Raw genomic sequence first — 22,031 nt, forward strand, 5'->3', positions numbered from 1 at the left:
TGTGGTTATATTCCTCACCATGTGCTAATTTACATGGTTAAAAGACATTGTTTTATTATAGCCTTTAGGAAACCAGAAGGATCCAGCGGATGAACAGCAGTGGCCTGAAACTCCACCTATAATTTGGCAGAATGAAGAAAGGAGGAGAAGCAAACAAATTAGAAAAGAATATTTCAAGGTATCTCCTTTTTTTAATGTGCTTTTGTAACGGTTACTCTCCATCCTGTCATTTCTCTTGTAAATGTAACTGCTTCACAGTAGGACATATTGACAAAATTAAATGTTTTATCTCAAAAACTTTCTCGCAGAATGTAGTATTGATATGTGGCCCAGTAAGGTCTAATAGAATCAGAGGAATCTTGAAAATTAGCCCTCTCGTGGCAAAAGAACCACACTTCACAAACTGGGTACACGTCAGGTAGAGAGTCTTTATTATCCTAAGCCAGGGTAGGGAGAGATCAGTTGATTGAGGGCAATCCATCGTCTGCCCATAAGCTCTGAATACAATTTCCTACCAATATACCTGGTGTTCTAAAAGGGTTAGAGCGTTTTTGAGGTGTTAAAACTTCAAAGTGCCCTAAGGTTTATGGGATACTCAAGGTATAGTGTAGGAAGCAGAAAAAGATGGAAGACAGTCAGTCTTGGTCTGCTGCAGACTTCAGGAGCAGAGTGAGGCAATTTTGTTGTTTTATGGCAGGGGTTCCCAAACCTTTTTGGCCTCCCGCCCCCTTTCCAGAAAAAAATATTACTTGGCGCCCCCTGGAAATTATGAAAACTATTTATTGAACTCAGAATAGAATGTAATACAAAAAAAGTGTGGCCATCACCGCTCGCCTGGATCGCTGCGGCACCCACCAGGGGGTGGTGGCGCCCACTTTAGGAATCACTGTTTGGTGGCTACCAGATGGGGACTGGAGGGAGAGCAAAAGGGTCTAGTGGGTAATCGAAGGGTGCGCAGGTGGCTTCATGCTGAAATCAAGGCTAGGTTAAAGATGGAGTTATTCATGCCAGGAGAGTGGAGATACCAGGCCCCTTTCACGCTTACTTCTTTGAAACTCTTGATAACTTCCCTCAGTGATATTCTCCTTCATGAGATTCAGAAATACAAAGCCAGCACCCAGGGTTATTGGGGCAAAAGGTAGAGAAGGCGCAGCCTTGGAATGACAGAGCTCTGATCACGTCTGCATGCATGCATACATATGTGTGTGTGTGTGTGTGTGTGTGTGTGTGTGTGTGTGTGTGTGTAACTCTGGAGGGTAGAAAGCCCAGATGGTATTGAGTCAGACTGGAGTATTTATTTTCAGGTTCTTTTCCCTTGCTCTTGATGGGGTGAAGTATAGAGCAAGAGGCAAGGCTATCTGATTCCAAGGTAGGGTGAGATCTGTGGATTCATATCAATTTTTTCATGTCTGCTGGTCCTCATTGTAGATGGCAGTGTGGATAGTCGTAGGACCTGGGACAGAGACTTTTGTCAAAAGGTAATATATAATTTCCCCATTAGTGGGGAAAATGATATAATATTATTATATGAAATTATATAATAATATAGATTCTGTCTCCCAGGACGATGATGTTTCAGGGGGAACCAGGCAGTTTGATAGAATTTTAGGTACCTGTCGGCAAGCCAGCCTAATACTGTTTCATTAGTCAGTCAATTGATAAGCCTTTTAAAAATGGCTTCTACTAAGTGCCAGACACCGTACTAAGTGCTGAGGATCCAAAGGAGGGCAAAGGACAGTCCCTGCCCTCAAGGAGACAACATACAATTGGGCATCATCACAGGAAAGGCATGAAGATTGCAGAAGGTAGGACTGTAGGCCAGTGCTTTATTATACATCATGTGGTCCTGTATCTCAGGTGGCGTTTCTTTAGAATGGACCAACTGGAGGTGTGGCTGGCGTTTGCAGAAGGCCTTTCGTGAGTACCTCATGATGTTGGGCCACGCTTTCTGTTTAGAGCGCTTCTAACTTGCGTAAGAGTGATAAGAAGGCATAATAGGCCATAGAAGTCCAGTCTTAGCAAAAAATCTTAATTGTGACGTTCTCGAGAAGTTCGTCTAATTATTCTTACTGCCGCTCGGCTTAGGGTGATGTGGAGAGCGAGGGTGCCAGTAAATCTGTTTCCTTACAATTGGTCTGTCGCCAGTGAGAGAGAAGGGTGCTAAATCTAGGAAGAAGTTGCCTTGGAGTAACTGGAATGGGATCTTCTTCCTTATGAGGAAAGGTTTGGCTTTCTTTTAGGGGCAACAATTTGTACTCCTATAAGTATAGCCCTAGGAAGTCTGCCTGTGGCGGTGGTCTATCCCGGCGGGGTCTCATCTGCTTCCACTTTCACTTTCTTTAAGGTATTTTTTCGTGGGAGGGCAGTGGGAGCTGAGGAGGAGGAGCAGCAGGGATGGGTTTAGCAGGTGTTCCCTTATATCTTTAGTTTCAGCCATCTGTAGTGGGCCTTAGAACACATTCCCTGTAGATACAGGACCCTCCTGTATGTGGAAAGAGGTTAAATAAAAGGTGAAAATCCTCTTCTCGGAGTTTACAACTGAGCTGAACTTTGAAAGAAAATAAAGATTCCAAGAGACAGAGGTGAGGAAGGAGAACACTCCAGGTATGGAGAGCAGTTTGTCCAAAGGCACTGAGATAAGATGTGCAATGTCATGTCTGGCATCCATATTGTTAATAAGCTGGGAAGAGCAGTTTGGTGCCAGATTTTGAAGGGTTGTCAAAGCTAAACAGCAGAATTTGGAGTTAATCCTAAAGGTAATTGGGAACCACCAGAGTTGACTGAGTCCAGTTGAGTGAAGTCTTCATTACGTATCGATGAGGTACCAGGCACTGTGCTAAGCGCTATGGTTACAAAGGTGGACGAAAGACAATTCCTGCCCCCTCCCCCATGGGGAACTCTCTAATGGAGAAAGGACACACAAACAAGATATAGACAGCATCAGTTGAGTATAATCTGAGAGGGAATTCATTGTCTTATTTGAAGAGAAACCAAGAGGCTAGTGGCACTGCACAGCAGAGTCCTTGGAGAGGCAGTAGTTGTGAAGAGACTAGAATAGTAGGAAGAGATCAGGTTATTAAGAACTTTCAGAACCAAATCTAGGACTTAATATTTGATCGTAGGGGTGCTAGGGAGCCACTGGAGGTTATTGACATGGTCAGATCTACACTTATGGGAAGATTAATTTGGTAGCTGAGTAGATGGTCTGAAGCGAGGAGAGACTATTGCAATAGTCCAAGTGTAAGGTGATTAAGGACTTGAACCAGAGAGGTGGCCCTGTAAGGGACATATGCAAGAGAAGCTGAAAATGCAGAACGAAGAGGACTTGGCATCAAATTGAATCTGAGGGAGGAGAGTGAGAAGTTATGAAAAATATCAGGTTGGGACCCTTTAGTGCCTGGGAGGTTAGTGGTACCCTTGATAGCAACAGGGGAATTAGGAAGAGGGCAGAGTTTTTGGAGAAAGAAATTCTATTTTGGCCATGCTGAGTTTAAGATGACAACAAGACCTCTATTTCTAGGTGTTCGTTAGAAAGTTGGAGATGTGAGAAGTCAGCAGAGAGATTAGGAACCGAATAAGTCGATCTGGCAATCTTCAGCATAGTGATAATAATTGAATCCATGGGAGCTGATGAAATCCCCAAATGTAGAGAGGGAGGAGAGACGAGGACCCAGGCCAGAGCCATGTGTTTGGGGACATGACCTGGGGGAAGACCCAACAAAGAGTGTAAGAGCAGTCAGATAGGTAGGAAGAGACTCAGGAAAAGGCTGTGTCAATAAAGTCAAGAGAGAAATGGATATCAAAGGGAAGAGGGTGATTGATAGTCTCCAAGGAGGTTAAAAAGGGTGAGGATTGAGAAAGTGCCATTAGATTGATCATTAAGTACAGATCCAGTGGAATGATGAGGTTGGAAGCCAGCCTGCAGAGAATTAAGAAGAGAATGAGATTTTAGTAGGTCGAGGCACCCATTCTAGATGGCCTTCCCAAGAACTTTAGCCACAGAAGGGAGGAGTATGGTATGATAGTGGAGTTGGACAAATGAACTGACAGTTTTTTGAGGCTGGGTCCAGGGGGGAGTAGGCGCTCTACGTGGTCAAATCTGTTTTAGAAAAAGAACTTTTCCAGCTATAGCCGTGTGGAAGACGGATTGGAGAGGGAGTAGAAAGGGGATGAGTTTGAGGCAGGGATACTAGTATGGAGACTTGTTTCGGTTGCCAAGGTGAGTGGTGACGAGCACATGAGCTAGAATGGTGGCTATTTGGCAGATGATGGGCTCTGTGGAATGAGGGAGAAGAAAGAGCTAAGGATGACTGAAGTTGTAAGTTCAGAATGGTAGAGCCCCAGGTAGTAACATGGAAGTTTGGAAGGAAGTGAGGCGACTCTTAGAGGAAAGACAATATGCTCTGTTTTGGATTTGCCTTTGAGATGAGTTTGGATCATTCATTTCAGAATGTCCAAGAGTCAGTTTGTGATGAAGGCGTGGTGCTCAGGAGAGATGCTAGAGCTAGAACTGTGCATCTTGGAGTCATCGACTTAATGATGATAATTAAACCCACTAGAGGATTGATGATCCAGCTGGGGACACTGAGGAGCTGTCTAATGTGTCAAAGGAGAACTGAGAGAGAGCAAGAAAACAGAGAAACGTGGAGAAATAGAGACACAGACAGAGAGACGGAGAGGCAGAAAGACACAGAAAGAGAGCATCTAGGTGGGGTGGGGGTCAGCAGTGGACAGTGCTTCAGGTAAAGAAGTTCAAGGATTTTAAAAAAGGGCGAAGGCTTTGATGAGCGATGAGGTTGAAGCTGGATTGCCAGGGTCCGAGGCATGGGAGGATGTCAAGCAGAGACACTGACGATTTCTTTCTAGGAGTTTGTGTGTGTAAAGATGGAGATGGTTAGCAGGGTGGCTTGAAAGCATGTTCAAGTCAAGTGAGTGAGAAGACTTGAGCAGCATATTGGTGGGGAGAAGGGGATATTGAGAGAGCAGAAAGGGGATATTGAGGGGGCGATCTGCCAAGAGACAAAAAGTGACAGAATCTAGCCTCTAGGTAGAGGGGCTGCCCTTTTAAGCATTTGCTAGGTGCCAGGCGCCGTGTTAAAGTGCTGGGCATAGAAATATCCTTGCCCTCCACGAGCATATTAATGAGGGAAGACAAACACTTGGCGATTCGCATTTGGTGCATGAAAAAATCTGTTGAATTAAGTTGATCTTTGACATCATAGTACAGTTTCCATATTCAATTTATTTTTAAGATTTGAACCAAAAGTCCAAGTCTTGCGAGTCTTTAGTCAGAAAATGCCTGTGTTCTATGCCGTAGCGACAATGCTTTGATTTCATGTGGGCATGTTATTGTTAGTGGGCATCCCAGTACTAAATCAGCAGATTTAGTTACTAATAAAGCTGTTGCAGCTACCCCTCTAAGACATGGTGGTGCTGCTGAAGCTCCTGGGTCCAGCTGGGCCGAGTAACAAGCAACGAGACGCTGCCCCTCTGCACTCATGTCCGTATAAAGCAAATGGCTTTTTATGTTCTGGGATGCCTAGAGTAGGGGCGGACAGGTGGGCCAGTTTGAACTTAGAAAGAGCCGACAGGTGTTTGGCCTCTAACCTGAGTGGTTCAGTGACTGAATTTTTTTTTTGTCGGTGCTATCAGGGGTTTAGCGATTTCCCCGTAGCAAGGAATCAATCCACTGTCTCCAAAACCCTGTTGCTCCTAGAATTGCTCTCACTAAGAAACAGGGAGAAAATCTACCCAAATAAGCTTTGTCAAGCAAAACGAATTCCCATGGCTACCACACTGAAAAAGGGAACATCTCTTTTTGTACCTCTGCCAGGAAATGGGTAACACGTTTCATTAGAAGTCCTGTGGAGACGTGACTCTGCACTTCGTGGTTGAGGGTCCCCAACCCTTTCAAAGTTGTTTTTTCTTTTTAAATGGTAGCGCTGACCTTCTTTAAATCGTTCTTCTGGAACTGCTGTTTTCCCAATCAGTTCAGACCTCCCAGGATTCTCTTCCCATGTGATAATGCTCAGTTATAGTCAGAAAATCAGTTTATTTAATCATTTTCCAATCAATTGATCATCCCTGAGATTTTGGTTCTTTTCTTTTTCATCTCCCCTTCTCCGGATCAAGAAGTCTGTGTGGCTTGTGGCCGTTACCTTCCTCATATTATCCTTCCTCTTAACCTACCCTCCACACTGCTCCATCCTTGCTTGTTGAGTTCCATGTGTTTGTGTTCATTTCTCCTCCTCTTTTCCCCCCTTTAAAGCGCTCAGAAGAGAACCAATCATGTGCCCTCTGGTCCTTCGCTTATCTTATTTAGCTTCTTTAGCGCTCTTTGAGGACACTGAGGTCCTGTAAGGCCACTTTTCCCTCTTCTTAACACTGATTATCTAACAGTCCCCTTCTCTGGACTCTTGTGTTTTCATTCCAAAGTTCCTGCTCTGCTCTTGTTTTCCTTCAGCTTGCTTGAGAGTCTGATGTTCCCTTAAAGACCCATTTTTTCCCTTGTAGAGAAAACTCAGCTTGTGTCAAAGGGTCTCCAATTCCCAGTGAATGGACAGCAAAGCTCACTTGGGTTTCACTTGGTGGCAGGTAGCAGAGATTTGCAGAACTCCCTGCTAGTCACAAGATGGCACTGTAAGTGCATTGCAAAGAGACTACTCTGGACACAGTTCACGGGCTTTGCTGTGTTAACTTAGAAAAAACGCAGAACTATTAAATAGTCCTAAAACCACTCTTTGATCAAGGGAAAGGGGGAGCAGGGCTACCTGGCCTCTTGTGCAGAGTCTAAAGGAACCCGGCTTCGCTCTGCTCCCTGATCCCCCTGGGAGTGCCACCGCGCTAGATGACCACTCCCAGGAACAGAGGAAATTGGGGAACTTCTGTACCATTTGGGAAGATCCAGAGGCTGGGAGAGATGATGGACATTATACTGACAGGATACAATCAAGCTAGAGAAAGGGATCCTAGCCAGAGGCTGGGGTGCCGGGGAAGGGGCTGCTTACACAATGGATACTAAAGGATGGTCCCTGCCCAGGTAAAGGGTCTCTGATCCAATGGGGAAGACCACCCAAGACAAAAGGGTATTTAGCATTTACCCTGAGGTCCATTATTCAGTCTGCAACTGCCAGTCAGAGATTCCCTTCAGGGTGGATTCTCACGGGAACAGGGAAGCACAAGCTTTGGGGGTCTCCAGCCTACAAGCTATTTCTAAACTTGGGGATCATCGGATCTCACTAAGCCACAAGTTTGGGGTCTCTAGATTCCACGGCGACACTGGAAACAATGTTTCCAGGAAAATGCACCACAAATAGGAACGTCTGTCATGGGAATATTCCGAGGAACCCAAGAACTGGGGTCTAATAAAGGCTTTGGGGATTAAAGGAAAAGAAGGACAAGGCTTTCAGGGAGGCAAAGGAACAGCCTGGGAGAGGCCTAGATACAATGGGAGGAATTTAGAAGACCCAAAGAGTAGTTAAGATTTTGATTGTCTGACACTCCTATTCAGGATTCCTATTGGGTACTGGATGGCTTATCATGCAATCTGGGTCAAGGGTCAATCTGAGAGCTGCCCCGAAGGCAAGTTCCCAAGGGATAAAGAGAAATTTGGGAGTCCCTTAAAACAAAGGTGTCAATTCAGCTGGAGGTATAACTAAATTCTGGCCCCAGTGCTCTGGCTCCTAAAATGTAATCCAGGAAGTTGGTTGGTGTAATTTAAAATAAGATACCAGCTGACTGTGCACATCCTTTTTTTTTTTTTTTTTTTTTAATGAAACCCTCACCTTCTGTCTTGGAGTCAATACTATGTATTGGCTCCAAGGCAGAAGAGTGGTAAGGTTTAGGCAATGGGGGTCAAGGGACTTGCCCGGGGTCACCCAGCTGGGAAGTGTCTGAGGCCACATTTGAACCCAGGACCTCCCTTCTCTAGGCCTGGTTCTCAATCCACTGAGCTACCCAGCTGCCCCCGTGCACATCCTTTTTGCTAATAATGTTTGCTGCATGGTGATAATCAGATGTTAAAGCCACCTGATGGCTGATTGAGGGAAAGAGAGGGAGGGAGAGTGTGTATGTGCCTGTGGGAGTGGGTGTGAACATTACAGCAGTCTTCTTGAGGCATTTTGAAGACTGGCTAACATGGTGCTACATTGGAAAGAGTGTTAGCCTGGGAGTCAGAGGATCTAAGTTCAAATTCTGACTGCCACTTGGCAAGCTAGAATTGGGGGAAAAGTCATTTCTCTGAACTTTAGTTTCCTCATCTCTAAAATGAGTGTGTTGTTGGGGTGCTAGACGTGAACCCCAGGGTTTGGGAAGGATACCTTTTGCGAGAATGCAAGACTCCAAAACTTAGCTTAAAAATAAAAAGAGAAATTCATTAATTTGGAAGCCATGTTGAAAGGTGTGCATTCAAAGGCAAAGGTGGAGCACTGCCTCCCTGAGGAGATGGGGTATGGGAATTGTATGCCCCTTTGACAGCAGGAGTTACAGGATAAGAAAAGGGAGATGGGGTGAATCTGGAATGAGGTAATTCATTGAGGTTGAGGGTATAAGGCAACAGTCGGCAACCTTTTTGGCCATGAGAGCCATAAACGCCACCTTTTTTAAAATGTCATTTCGTGAGAGCCGTGCAGTGCTCACAGTGCCGCTCCTGTAACAGCGCCTGAAGAAAAATGGACTTGATGGTTCCTGCAGAAGGCCAGATATGGCTCGAGAGCCATACGTTTTTGACCCCTGGTATAAGGGATCCTCTGTGGAATTCAAAGGATGGTTAGATTAGGTACTACCAGATACTTATCAGAGTGGAACTGGGAGGTGCATATCTATGTTAATTGGAGATCTAGAGGAAAGTCCTAGGGCTGGGGAGTGGATGCTCCTAGAAAGGAACTTCTTATGTCCCTTTTGACCTAGAACACTTCTGGAGTTTGGGATATCCCAAGGGAAACCTGTACCCACACATCCAGAGGATTGGACAACATTGAAAACAAGGAATGCTGGTTACTCTAACTCTCTGACCTTGTGCCCTTTTTGGCAGGGGTCGGCTCTGATTTCCAGCACTGTTACATATTCTGTTATTTAGTGAACATTTTTCCTCAGATCAAGTGCTTTCTCTTCCCCCATTCACCTTTGTAACACGTGTCTTCAGGGCTGCCCTCTTCTCAGTGACTTCCCCTGTCGCTAGGTAGGGCTCTTCCCCTTCTCAATATGCCTTTTACTAAACTTCTTTTCTTTTGCTTGCCTTTTTGTACAACCTGGTTAATGTGGAAACATGTCTTGTACAACTTCACATATATAACGTGTATTATATTTCTTGTCTGCTCAGTGGGTGGGGAAGAATGGAGGCAGGGAAAGAATCTGGAACTTAAAATAATACAAAGAAAAATATTACAAAGACAAAACCCTCCAAACAGCACCCAAACCCCCACACAATAGAACCTTTCCTCCGGGTGCTCACACTTTCGTGGGTGAAAGCTTACATTCTTTGGGTTGGTTTTAGACTAACACGCTGAAGCAAACTGGGTCTAGCTTTCTTTTTACTTTAATTAACTAATTAATTTAATTAATGTGGCTTACATTAATAGCAAATAGTTCATAGCAGAATGCAGGTTGAGAAACTAGACACCTGACCATGTGAATACCTGTATCTTCTGTCTTAGAATCAATGCTGTGTATTGGTTCCAGGGCAGAAGAGTGGTGAGGGCTAGGCAGTGGGGGTCAAGTGACTTGCCCAGGGTCACACAGCTAGGAAGTGTCTGAGGTCAGATTTGAACACACGACCTCCCATCTCTAGGCCTGGCTCTCAATCCACAGAACCACCAAACTGTCTTCTGTATAGATTCACCTGAATCTATGAAACCCAAACCTCACCATTCACATTAGGTGGAGGGAGTGAACCAAGATGAATTATTGAAATGTCTGATTTTGATTTTTAAACACTAGCAAAAAAAAATTTTGATTTTTAAACACTAGCAGAGTGTGTTCAAGCCTTTTATTATTTTTAAGTACCTAAATGAATTCAGATTAGACACACAGCATTGTCTCGGTTGAAGGTATAATGCTTCTCTAATTATCGTAATAGTTGCTGGACTTTAGGAGATGACATTGTTAGGTGAATGACATGTTCAGAGACCCTGAGTTAAGAGCTGGACAGCACCTTATCAGTTTACCTAACTCGACATCCTCCCCTCCATTCGATGAGAAATCTGAAGCCATGAAACATTCAGTGACTTGCCTGAAGTCACATAGCCCATAAATGACAGAGGCAGTTTTTGAACCCAGGACATCTGACTTGAAACCCAGTGTTTTCCATTTTACCATGTTTACCATTTTACCATTTTCCTTAGCTGAATTTTCTTGTCTCCTCATGAATAGCCATTTATTTCTAAAACTGTAAAAATGCCATAATAGCACCCAAGATGTGACCCCTCACATATGGGGCCCTCAGCATGGCCACCCCAGATTCAGGTTACGCTAACTAGTGAGTAGTGAGCTCCCACAGATATTTCATTTTTTCCCCAGTCACCCAGAGAACAATTTTCAAAGCAAAGGTATGAAGTGAGATAGCTTAGTAAGAAAAGGAATAATAGATCCTCCCTCCTCACTCTCCTTCCCTGCACCCCCCTTTGGGCCCACTTTCATGAAGATACCCAATGTCAGGAGGAAGCCTGGGCCTGCATACATGCAGAGGGGTTCACGGATAAGGGGCTGCTTATTCCTTTGACTAACCAATACTTTGTCATTTGAGCCATGCCTTTCTTTTCCTACTCATCTTCCTCTGTTTAAGTTCCTCAGCTTATCCAGGAAGCCATCTTATTTACAGTGGACCAAAACCTCAAAGGAGCATGACATTCCTTTACTCACCACCATCTCACCCTGGAATGATGACTGCTGGTGTGGAAAAGGGGGCAGGTTTTTCATTATAGAGAAGGGATCCCGGAGAATCCTTAAAAAACCCTCACCTTCCATCTTGGAGTTAATACTGTCTGTGTACTGGCTCCAAGGCAGAAGAGCGGTGAGGGCTGGGCAATGGGGATTAAGTAACTTGCCCAGGGTCACCCAGCTGGGAAGTGTCTGAGGCCAGATTTGAATCCAGGACCTCCCATCTCTAGGCCTGACTCTCTATCCACTGAGTCATATAGCTGCCCCCCAGGTGAATCCTTAAAAGTTGTTGGCCTTGTCAAGCTGAAAGCTCCAACTCCCGGGGAAATGCTAGGAGGGCCAACAGAGCTTTAGCAGAACCAGACTGAAGACATTAACCAAGACAAACATATCCTGACCGGGGGCAAACAGAGGAACCCAATTTGGTCAGAAGCCACCATAGTGGTTTTCAGTCTTCTTGAGTTTTGAACAAAGATTTAAGAAGTAGCTCTAGTGGCCTAATGAAAGAAAGAACACCTGCCTAAGCTCTCATTACCTGTGCTTTTATCCTCAAAAGAAAAAAAGAATTCTGGCTTCTTGAAAGAGTGCACTTCCTTCAATGCTTGTAGCCATACTGTTATTGTAAATGGGGGCTCTGATGGTGCTTTTCTAGGCAGCTTCAGCAGTTTGTTCCTTTAAATATCTCGAGCATTTTCCCCAGCAGTCCCACTTACTCTTAATTTGTTCCATTTCTGAAAAAAGAGTTTGCTTGGGAGGCGTCCACTTCATCCTGACTCTTTTATAAGTTAGCATCTATTTTCATTATTCAAGTTGTGACAATCAAGTTTCATTGTATTTTAGAGGCAGGCCAGTTCACTAAGGTTGGTTTTTTTGGGGAGCACCTACTGTGTCCTGGACTCTGTTCATTGAATTGCCACGGAGTCGCTGTTGCTGCCTTCTAGGACCTTGGTCTTCTTGGGGAAACAAGATGAAGGAACATGAACCAAAGAGAGAACATTTATTATACTTAATGCTGACAAGGTAGGGGACAGCCCATAGAGAAGGAATAAGGAAATCAGCATTGGAAGGGGTGTGTGGGGAAAGCCAAGCAGAAGCAGCCAAGCTTGGAACAGTTGATGGATTTGGAAGGGGGAGACAACAGCTTAAGCAGAAGGATGGAGTCAGGGAAGAATATGAAAGCAAAGCTGAAGTTTCTCTTGTGCTTTAAGGTTCGCATTATTATCTTTGAGCCTCACAGCAACCCTCTGAGATTGATACGATAGCTATTAGGTTCCACATTTTTACAGTGAGGAAACTGAGACTCTGTGATGTTAAGTCAGTTGTTTATGACCACAGGAGATGTTTAGGGTAGGATTTCGTTCTGAGTCTTCATTTGTTCTAAGCCTAACATTGTATTATGCCCTGCTCTGTCTCTAGAGTCTGCTGGTGATCTGTAGAATGAATTAGTCGTGGAAGAGGCTGGAATTAGGGACTCCACTTAAGAAGAGGGTATTACAGTGGCTCAGCCATGATGCACTGAGATCCTGAGATATGGTCATGGCAATGGGAATAAAGGGGAAGATCCATATCTGAGAGCTAATACACAGAAGGATTGACAGGTTTAGGCCACAAATTGGGCCTAAGGGAGAAAGGAAAGAGAGGAGTTGACAATGAGTGCTTGCTTTCAAGTATGGATGACAGGGACCGATGACACTACTGATAGCAAAGGGAAACATTAGGGCAGGTTTAGGAGAGAAACGTAGCCATTGCAGAATTGGTTTCTGAGTTACAGCTTCTTTTAGAATCAAGCACATTTTTGATAGGTGAGATGTTTTGAAAGCCCCGAAATAGAGATCAGTCTATTGGCCCTAAAATTTGGTGGGCCAGACTAGAAAAGACATAGGAATTCTGGGGCACTTAAATATTCAAATTTTGTTGCATTTGATTTGAATTGAATGGCATGGCAGAGAAAAAAAAATCACTTCTGCTTTTCAAATGTTTTGCAGTATAAATCCTCAAGGAAGAATTCAAGTGGAAATGAACATGATGAGGTAAGAAGGCAATTAGCAATTAGTGAAGCTATTTTCTCTTCCTATCTTTTATCTCACTAATGCTCATGACTTCTCTCTCTACATTTTTTTTGGTGGGGGGCAAATTTAAGGTGTGAAGAAATTACTGGTATGACAACTTACTTCACTTTTGGAAACTGTCCATGATTTAATGGAGAGGAGTCTTAACTTGAGGTTAAGGGGTCTGTGGATAGATTTCAGGGGGTCCTTAAACTTGGATGGAAAAAAAATAAATTTTCACTAACTTCTAACTGAAAAATCAGCCTTTCCTTCACTTATGAAGAGTAAAAAGATCCATTAGTCTGAGCAGACTTCCATGGGCTTCACCAGATTGCCAAAATAGTCTGAGATACATAAAAGGTTTTTCAGAGTCACCTTCACTGAAAGGTGAAGGTTTTTCCATGACTTCACAGCTGCTATATGTGGCAACACTTGAACCCAGGTAATATTGAGTGGGCCATTTCTCTAAACGTTACATTATACTGGTCTTTTCCCACTTTGAACATCGCTGGCCCTCTGATGATTTTATTATCTAACTTCTAGAGTGTACATTAGCCTGAAACTGTAGAGTCGTTATAGTGCTAGCAGTTTAATCACCATTTATTTTTCGCCCCCTTTTCATATATTCATCATGAATCTTAGCCTTATCTGCTAGTTCACGTTTTAAACTGAGGTTCTCATTGATAAATCAAAGATAAGAAGTTTATCGATAAATATTTAGTTGGATATGTTAGCATTCTCATTAGCCAGAACGTCAGCGTAATCGGAGCCACAGACACGCTGTAAATAATATGTATGTACATAATATGTAATAATATATAATATATAAAATATGATAATTTGTAAAATAGAACCAGTAGTCGATAATGTAGTTTAGATTCGTAAGGGTGGCTGGGGACAGGAAGGAGGGCCCCAAAGGGATAATTCACGTGACAGAGAGTGGCGACTTTGCTCCCCAAAGCTTTTTTGTATTTAGGAAGTTAGAACAAATATGGGAGAAGTCAAGAACTGGCCCAGCAGTCTCATCTTTCTTTTCCCAACCCAAGTACCCTATTTTTCTCCAGGATCCCTCTGGGAAACGTCTAGTAGGCGTGGCAGTAGGTAATGTTGAACTGAGCAGCCAGTCATGATGGGGGTGAGGGGAGTGGACCTGAGTTGCCTGTGGGGAATAAGGCATCACTGTGATTCACGAATGCACATGTTTGACAGAGTTTAAAAGTATGAGTTTTCCCTGCATGACAGATCTTTTCTTCTTGGCAAACAGTGACATTCAGTTCGATGCTAAATTGGCTTGTTTATAGGACTTGCAAAAACTGTAGGGAGCTTAGCATCATTTTAGGAAACCGAATTCAACACGAGTAGTTCCAAATCTGCTTTAAGCTTGCTGAGTAATTAATGATCCCTGGCTAATCCAAGGAGCAATTAGGATATTACATTGTCGTTTGTCATCAGGAAGTAATCCTGGCAAAAGACTTTTTCCACAGGCACATTTTGAGAAGTTTTCACATGTGGCGTTCACCAGCGGGTCCCCACATGGAGTCTATAGTAGAGGAGAAATTTCAGTGTCCTCATGCTTAGTTGATTGAAATAAGTTTCTGTTTCTTGTATGTCTCCCTGGATCATCATTCACATGTTTTAATTTCCTCTGTTTCATATTTTTATCTCTTTATTTTAGCAAGACAGTGATAATGCTAATGTGTCCCCACAGTCTCCAGTATCATCTGAGGTACATGTTCTGTTTCTGCACACGTGTGTGTGTGCGTGTGTGTGTGCGTGTGTGTGTGTGCGTGCAGAGTTCCTCGTTCTCCTTACCGCTTCACTCCATCCTCATCTTTTGTACAATATTATTGGTTAACACTTTTTTTGTTCATGGGAAGTCATGCACATTCCGTTAGGCCTGTGCACTGAAGGTTAACAACGCTACATTTTCTAGGCACATTCTCCTTTATTAAGATCAATCTTTTAGGGGCAGCTGGGTAGCTCAGTGGAGTAAGAGTCAGGCCTAGAGACAGGAGGTCCTAGGTTCAAATCTGGCCTCAGCCACTTCCCAGCTGTGTGACCCTGGGCAAGTCACTTGACCCCCATTGCCCACCCTTACCAATCTTCCACCTATGAGACAATACACCGAAGTACAAGGGTTTAAAAAAACCAAAAGATCAATCTTTGAGTTTGATAGCCGAGAATTACTCTTGAGAAGTAACTTATCTATGTTTCCTAGAAAAATAATGCACTGTCTACATTGTTATTGTTTGAAAAGAAATAGTCACTTCGAAGGACAGCACTTCTAATTTGTGAGAAACTTCCACATTCTAGAGGCCGCTTCCCGCTCACACTGGTTTTAGCACTGTAGAGCTGTGCCTGACCACATGTAGAGTGAAGCAGATGATCACGAGTGGAAAGAACACTGGTCTCCTAGTTCAAGTTCCAGCTCTGCTAATCTCTGTGTGACCTTGGCCGTGTCCCTTTCTCTCCTACTCCTCCATAAAACAAGAGGTTTGGCCTGCATGGCCCCTGGGCTCCTTCCCAGCTCAAATTCTAGAACCTTTTCATGATCCTGCACTTGCCTTGTGAGGTCCGGGCTTGGCCAGAGAGCTCTTATCTCCTCACGAATGGGTGCATATTCTCTGGAAAACATTGCCGGCCTTCACTTTGTTCCAGTGGATAAGACTATGGTACTTAAATGTGTGGGCAGGAGAGGGTGGTGGGTTTTCCCCTCTTTCCTTAAAAGAGGCGACAGGCCTTTTGCTTTGTGTCTTCCTATTTCACTAAGGATTGTAAAGGATCCCTGTGAACGGAGACAGAAGCTGCCTGTCATTTTCAGAAGCTTTTCAGATTTGGATACCTGAAGTAACATGGCTGGGATTCCACCTCATTCCTTTGGCATTCATTATGGCATGTACATCATTAGCATTGGTTCTCTGAGCTAATGGAGAAGCGTGGCGGCTGAAGTAGAGCTTCTGCTGGACTCCGTGCTGCAGATTTGAGAGCCTGGAAGAGAATTGGAATTGCTTCCATTTTGTCCGTAAAATGGGGATAACTATGTGCTCTGGCTTCCTCGTGGACTTGTTATGATAATCAAATGAGGGCTTTGAAGCCTAAAGTTAGACTTTCCCCTGCAGATTCTAGTAGTTAGACTTTAAGGATCTGCCCTATTAGAAATTCTTCTCCTCGTAGATAATCAGTGAAGGTTGCTGACTAATAACATTTTTGGTTGAGTTGTTGAGCACCAATACAGAGCCGACTTGGTTTTTCCAAGACTTTGACCAGACCCTTATTTCCTCAGATCCTATGCTATGTATTGCCTGGCTTTTCATAAACATTGTTTCTGCCCCTTTTGTATGTCATGTGCGATGAGACATACGTGAAGACTTACGTGTTTAGGTGGTCAGAAAGTCAATTGCGCTTGTTAAATGTTTGCTGCACTTTGAGTCACCCATCTCTCTTAGGTAGAGGGGTATTATCTAGGGGGAGAATGACTCTGGCAAAAGAAGGGCACAGATGTGAACGAGGTTGGTGACTGTGAAAGCCAATAGGTTATATCGGTTTGTTCTCATTTGTAGGATTATGACAGAAGTGACAGTTGTTCACACGGTCCGTTTGGCTTGAAGCCTAGATCAGGTAAACCACATTCTCTCAATTCAATGTCTCCTCGGTTATGTGTAAAACCAGCATTTCCAAGCGAGATGGCGTTCAGGCCCTGCCCCTCGGAAGAGATCACATTCTCTTCGCTTCATTTGTCTTTGCAATCCCTGCTTGCCATTTTTCTCTCCCTTTTCACCATCAGGCTCTGAACCACATCAGCTCTTTTAATTAGAAATATTGGAGGCTTCCTTCTGGCCTTCTGGGACTGCGCTCAGGACACCCACTCCCGCCAGCAGACCCATTCTTGGTTAAAATTATAGCATGCCAGGGGGCAGCTGGGTAGCTCAGTGGAGTGAGAGTCAGGCCTAGAGACAGGAGGTCCTAGGTTCAAATCCGGCCTCAGACACTTCCCAGCTGTGTGACCCTGGGCAAGTCACTTGACCCCCATGGCCTACCCTTACCACTCTTCCACCAAGGAACCAATACACAGAAGTTAAGGGTTTTAAAAAAAAAGATTGAAAAAATTAAAAAAAAATTATAGCATGCCGTTATGTTGGCTTTCAAAGTTATCTTTTTGCATTTGGCAAGCCCCAAAGGACATGCATCCAGATGCCTTGGCAAGGCATTGACTCGCAGTCCTTATCCATGAATAAGCAGACTGACCTTCAAGAATCCTTTCCTTTTCCTGTAAAGAGAATGAAAGTCAGACTGACATTCAGGAATCCATTTTTAAAGTCAGGTAGTAAAGTCCCAACAACTTATTTCCAGAACAGACCATGTGCAGGGACCCAACAACCCTTGCAATGCTTGCTCTCGTCCTGTTGTTCCCAGTTATGCAGATGAGCAAGTCTTCAGCCTGTTGTGTTCGTGTGTTTTAGTATGTGTTGACGTAGTGGTGAGGAAGTGGAAGCACACATATCACTTCATTTTGCACGGATTCCTTTTCAATGTGCCTCTTTCGCCAGTGTTGGGTCGGCATATTTTTTCATGCACCCTTTTAGCTGCCTTTGTTAAAAGTGAGCAAATGTCTGATTTTCATAGCTTTCAGCCGTTCATCTCGCCAGGAATATGGGACGGCAGATCCCGGATTTACCATGAGAAGAAAGATGGAACACCTAAGGGAGGAAAGGGAGCAGATCCGACAGCTTCGTAACGTAAGTCAGATCACTGCTTTCGATTTGCTGTGCAGAAATGGAGTCAGATGGCAATTAGCGATCGGGAAAAGTAGGTTAGTTTTACTTCCAAAGAAGTAAACCGATGTTGGCTCTATGATGAATTGTGATCTAAGTGCACCTATTGTTTCTGAAGATGAGAACTATTTGCAATTCACATGCTCTATTTTTTTTTTAAACTAGAATCTTGAATCGAGGTTAAAAGTAATTTTGCCTGATGATATTGGAGCAGCATTAATGGATGGAGTAGTTCTTTGCCATTTAGCCAATCACATAAGGCCACGCTCTGTAGCTAGTATTCATGTACCATCACCAGCAGTGGTAAGTCCCTTAAATCCAGAGTGAGTTCTGTCAAGTCAGTTGTAAATTTAGAAGTCCGTGACTGAATAATAAACCTTAATAGATTTCCTTTTTAGTCAGGCTCTTTTGTTATACAAAGTTCAGGCTGACCTCTAGCTAATGAAAATTTGATGACACTTGAAATTCTTCTCTTTACAGCCTAAGCTAAGCATGGCAAAATGTCGAAGAAATGTAGAAAACTTTCTTGATGCTTGTAAAAAATTGGGTGTCTCACAGGTAATTCGAATTTGTCTTAAATGTTCTCTTTAAAATCCTCTTATGCACTTTCACTGAAGTCCTCCTCAATGGGTGGAGGTGCTCATGGTATGCAGAGGCAGATCATCTTCCCTTTTGGGAAGGCTGGAAGGGCCCGGCAATGGGCTGTATATTTGAGTATTAAGCCAGCTCAGCCTGGAGAGGCTCCTCATCAAACAGGGTGGCCAGGAAGTGGCACATTCATTTCTGCCACAGAAACTTTCGCAGTCTCCAAAGACTCAGTGTGTTTGTGGTCCGAGGCATTGTGGTCCTGAAGGCTATGTATCTCTCCCCTCGAGGATGTTCCCTGTTTGCCAGATTGAATTTTGGCCACTGTTTAAGCTCATTTTATCGGGATCTTTCTGACCCATTTAAGAAGCTGTTGAAATGGAGAGTGGCAGCAGAGTGTGGACAGGCCTGAGCAACTGCTGATGCAGACCACTGTACTTACGGGCTGGCCAGTCATGAGCACTTGAGTCTTGGGTCATGGTACGCATCAGGAGACCTTGATTTCTAATCCTCTGCAGGCCCATGGAGGAAGTCTGGGTTGACGATTCAAGTTCATCGTGAACAGTCCTATCTAACATTCTCTTGTCTCTAGAAAATGTTAGTAGCAGTCTTTGGCGGTGTCTGGATTAGCCAAGTCTTGTTTGATTAGCAGTGATTTTGTTCACCTTTCACAGTGTCTTCACGACCATCAAATGAAGGATTGAGAGTAGGACCCTGCCTAATTAAAGCAGGATTTAGAGCATAATTAAAATGTGACACTGTCAAAGTATTCTTGTAAACTGTGAGAAGGCCTGACCGTATGCCTGGAGAGTAGGCTGTAATGGATTTGGGTCAGCCAAACTGTCTCTCCATTTAAGGTTACAGAAAAGCGGGCCTTGGTCGAGTTTTGTCTTCAGTGGATTTGAATGTGGAAGAACCCCCCTTTTCTAAGGAAAGAAATTAAATTAAAGTTGTAGCTTATTGTCATGGGATCCTTGAATCACAGCCCAAAGACTGGAGAGGACTTTGGAAGCTGCCTGGTTCAATTTCCTTATTTTATAGGTGGGAAAGGTGAAGCCCAGAGACTGGCTTGCCCAAAGTCATTTAGAAACTAGAAACAGTTAGGATTTGTACTCAGAACTTCTTACCCACCCACCCCCAAATCCAGCACATGTTTCATTGAACTATATTGTGCCCCAATTTTAAAATTATTCTTAATTTTTAAAATAGATTTTTAATTTTATAGAATCTTTGTAAAAACTTCTTTCTAGAATGCCCTATATATGATACTCTTCTGATTCTGGGGGGGTGGGGAGGGCGGTGACAATAGATTTTTGTTTTTTCTTCTTTATTAACTAACAATTATTTCTATGCAAGATTTCTGTTGTTTTAAAATTGTGCTTCCCATTTTCTGAACTGAGGATGTATTTTTTTTAATTAAAATTTTTTTTTCCATGGTTACATGATTCATTTTCTCTCCCTCCCCTTTTCCTTCCCCCTCTCCAGAGCTGACAAACAATTCCATTGGGTTATACATGTATTATTACTCAATACCTATTTCCATATTTTTTGTAATAAAGTGACCCTTTTAAAACCAAAACCCCAAATCATATGCCCGTATAAACAAATGATCAATCGTATGTTTTTTGTCTGCATTTCTACTCCCACAGTCCTTTCTCTTGATGTGGAGAGTCTTCTTTACCATAAGTCCCTTAGAAATGTTCTAGATCATTGCATTGCTACTAATCGCAAAGTCAGTTACATTTGATTGCCCCACAATGTTTTGGTTTCTGTGTACCATGTCCTCCTGGTTCTGCTCATTTCACTGTGCATCAGTTCATCAAGGTCTTTCCAGTTCATATAGAAATCAGGCAGTTCATCATTCCTTATATTCCATAATTTGTTCAGCCATTCCCAATTCAGTGTATTTTTCTAACATACTTTTACTCCCTGTATTTCCCTTCTTTGCCATTTTTATTTTCATACTTTTGTTTTCGTTTTAAAACCAAGGCCGCACAGTTTATTTTGAAAATGTAGAATTCTTCCTTCGTTCAGCTTACCGAAAGAATTGATTTGAAAACACAAAAATGGCATCATATTGTATTTAACAGATACTCTTAGTGTGTTGAATGACAGAGTAGTAGTTTTGACTGGGTTAGGCTGGACTGAAATTTGCCTTTTGTAAATTCTTGTTTCATGTTTTAAGGTCGAAGATTTGCCAGAAATGAGTTATTTAAGAGGATAAACATCTCCAAACACTTGACGATGCCCATTTCTTAAGTTTCCTCAATCATCATTTATCCATCCTCTGTCATCATTTACTAAAGCCAGTCTCTTAATAATAATGCTTACTAGAGAGAACTGTTGGCTTAGTCAGTGTCTCTATACTTTTTTCAAGAAAAGTAAACTGATCTTAAATAAGTATCTTCTCAGTCAGACCCGTCCATCTCTAATTCCTATTGGTCTCCCACTGAATTAGTGAAATTCTACCGTATCATTCCAAAGTGGTGGCCTGGAGATCACCTCTTGCCCTTTTTCTTTTCCAGGAAAGACTCTGCTTGCCGCACCATATTTTGGAAGAAAGAGGCCTGGTGAAGGTTGGCGTTACAGTCCAGGCTCTTCTGGAGCTGCCCACTACTAAAGCATCTCAGCTGTCAGCAGCTTGACCTGACTGGAAACAATAATACAAACAAATTCTAGTTTTATTTATTTGTACTCATTTTAAGCACCTCAGCTTTCTGAATGAGAATGGCCAATGAAAAAGTTTTTGTCTAGAATGATGTCTTTGTTTTATTGTATAGATGACATTGAAGTCCAGGCAAAGGAAGCTTGGTTAAATAATGACGCTCCTTTAAAAACGAGATTCAGAAAACAGTTTCTCATGTACTCAGATTCTTTTTACTACTAAGTCAGTTGATAATGCTGGATTATTTTTTGGAAAACCTAGATTATTGGTAAATTGAAAATGTGGCTTAACATATTTTGAAATCTCCACATAATGGTAGCTATCAGAGAAATTAATCCATTTTTACTAATTCCCAATAGTCCTATATTTGAGCTCTTCATTACACTCAAATATGATTTATATACTTCATGAATTCTCCAGACTTTAGGGAGTATGAGACCTACACAGACCGGAAGAGTTGGCAAAAAAGGAACCTCGATTCTTTTAGTCTGCTAGGTTGGTGCCAACGCAGTTTCAGTTGTGCTGGAGACTGTTTACATGGGAAGTGCCTGTGTAATTGATGACTCTTAGAGTCTTAAACCTTTTTGGAATTTCTCTCTGTATGGATGTGTTCATTTGAACTTTGCCGATATTTTCGATATTTTCCTAGTGTTCTGCCAGGCCAGTGATGTGTGAGGATAGAAGCACGCCTCGCCATGTTTGATTGCACACTTTTTTTTTTAGTTTTTTTCATGTTGTCAAAAAATAATATGTGCGATTTATTAATGCTATTTAATTTTACGAAATGGAATCATCTTTGAAAATGTATTATCCCTTGAGTTGTATTTTATTTTGTATTATAGCAAAAGAGGATCCAGGAAACAGGGAGGGATTTGAGAACTAGGGAGATACTGATTATCAGGCATATCGTAATACAACTGCCAAAACCTCAGGTTGACATCTTAACTTTCAGACTTGTTACTACATCCTTCCTGGCTTCACAATACATCTGTATAGCAACAGCAATCTCATAAATAATTGAAAATCTAGGATAGCAGTTCACTAGGTTACAGTGTTCAGTGCCACCCTTTGAATATGTTCCCGTTC

At 42.9% G+C, this 22,031-nt stretch overlaps 1 protein-coding gene across 1 annotated transcript in view; it reads left to right on the top strand.

Annotated features, from left to right (window-relative positions):
- Positions 1 to 21,007, top strand: part of LRCH2 (leucine rich repeats and calponin homology domain containing 2) — a 69,719-nt gene extending 48,712 nt beyond the window's left edge. Inside the window, exons 14-21 of the mRNA XM_044682481.1 lie at positions 62 to 178; positions 12,861 to 12,905; positions 14,599 to 14,649; positions 16,484 to 16,541; positions 17,547 to 17,659; positions 17,861 to 17,998; positions 18,176 to 18,253; positions 20,806 to 21,007. Of these exons, the coding sequence (XP_044538416.1) occupies positions 62 to 178; positions 12,861 to 12,905; positions 14,599 to 14,649; positions 16,484 to 16,541; positions 17,547 to 17,659; positions 17,861 to 17,998; positions 18,176 to 18,253; positions 20,806 to 20,925 (720 nt within the window). The 3' untranslated portion in view covers positions 20,926 to 21,007. The remainder of the gene's footprint in view (positions 1 to 61; positions 179 to 12,860; positions 12,906 to 14,598; positions 14,650 to 16,483; positions 16,542 to 17,546; positions 17,660 to 17,860; positions 17,999 to 18,175; positions 18,254 to 20,805) is intronic.
- The last annotated feature ends 1,024 nt before the right edge of the window (positions 21,008 to 22,031 follow it).

This window comes from Gracilinanus agilis, chromosome X (genome assembly GCF_016433145.1).
Source record: "Gracilinanus agilis isolate LMUSP501 chromosome X, AgileGrace, whole genome shotgun sequence".
In the NCBI taxonomy this organism is placed as follows: Eukaryota; Metazoa; Chordata; class Mammalia; order Didelphimorphia; family Didelphidae; genus Gracilinanus; species Gracilinanus agilis.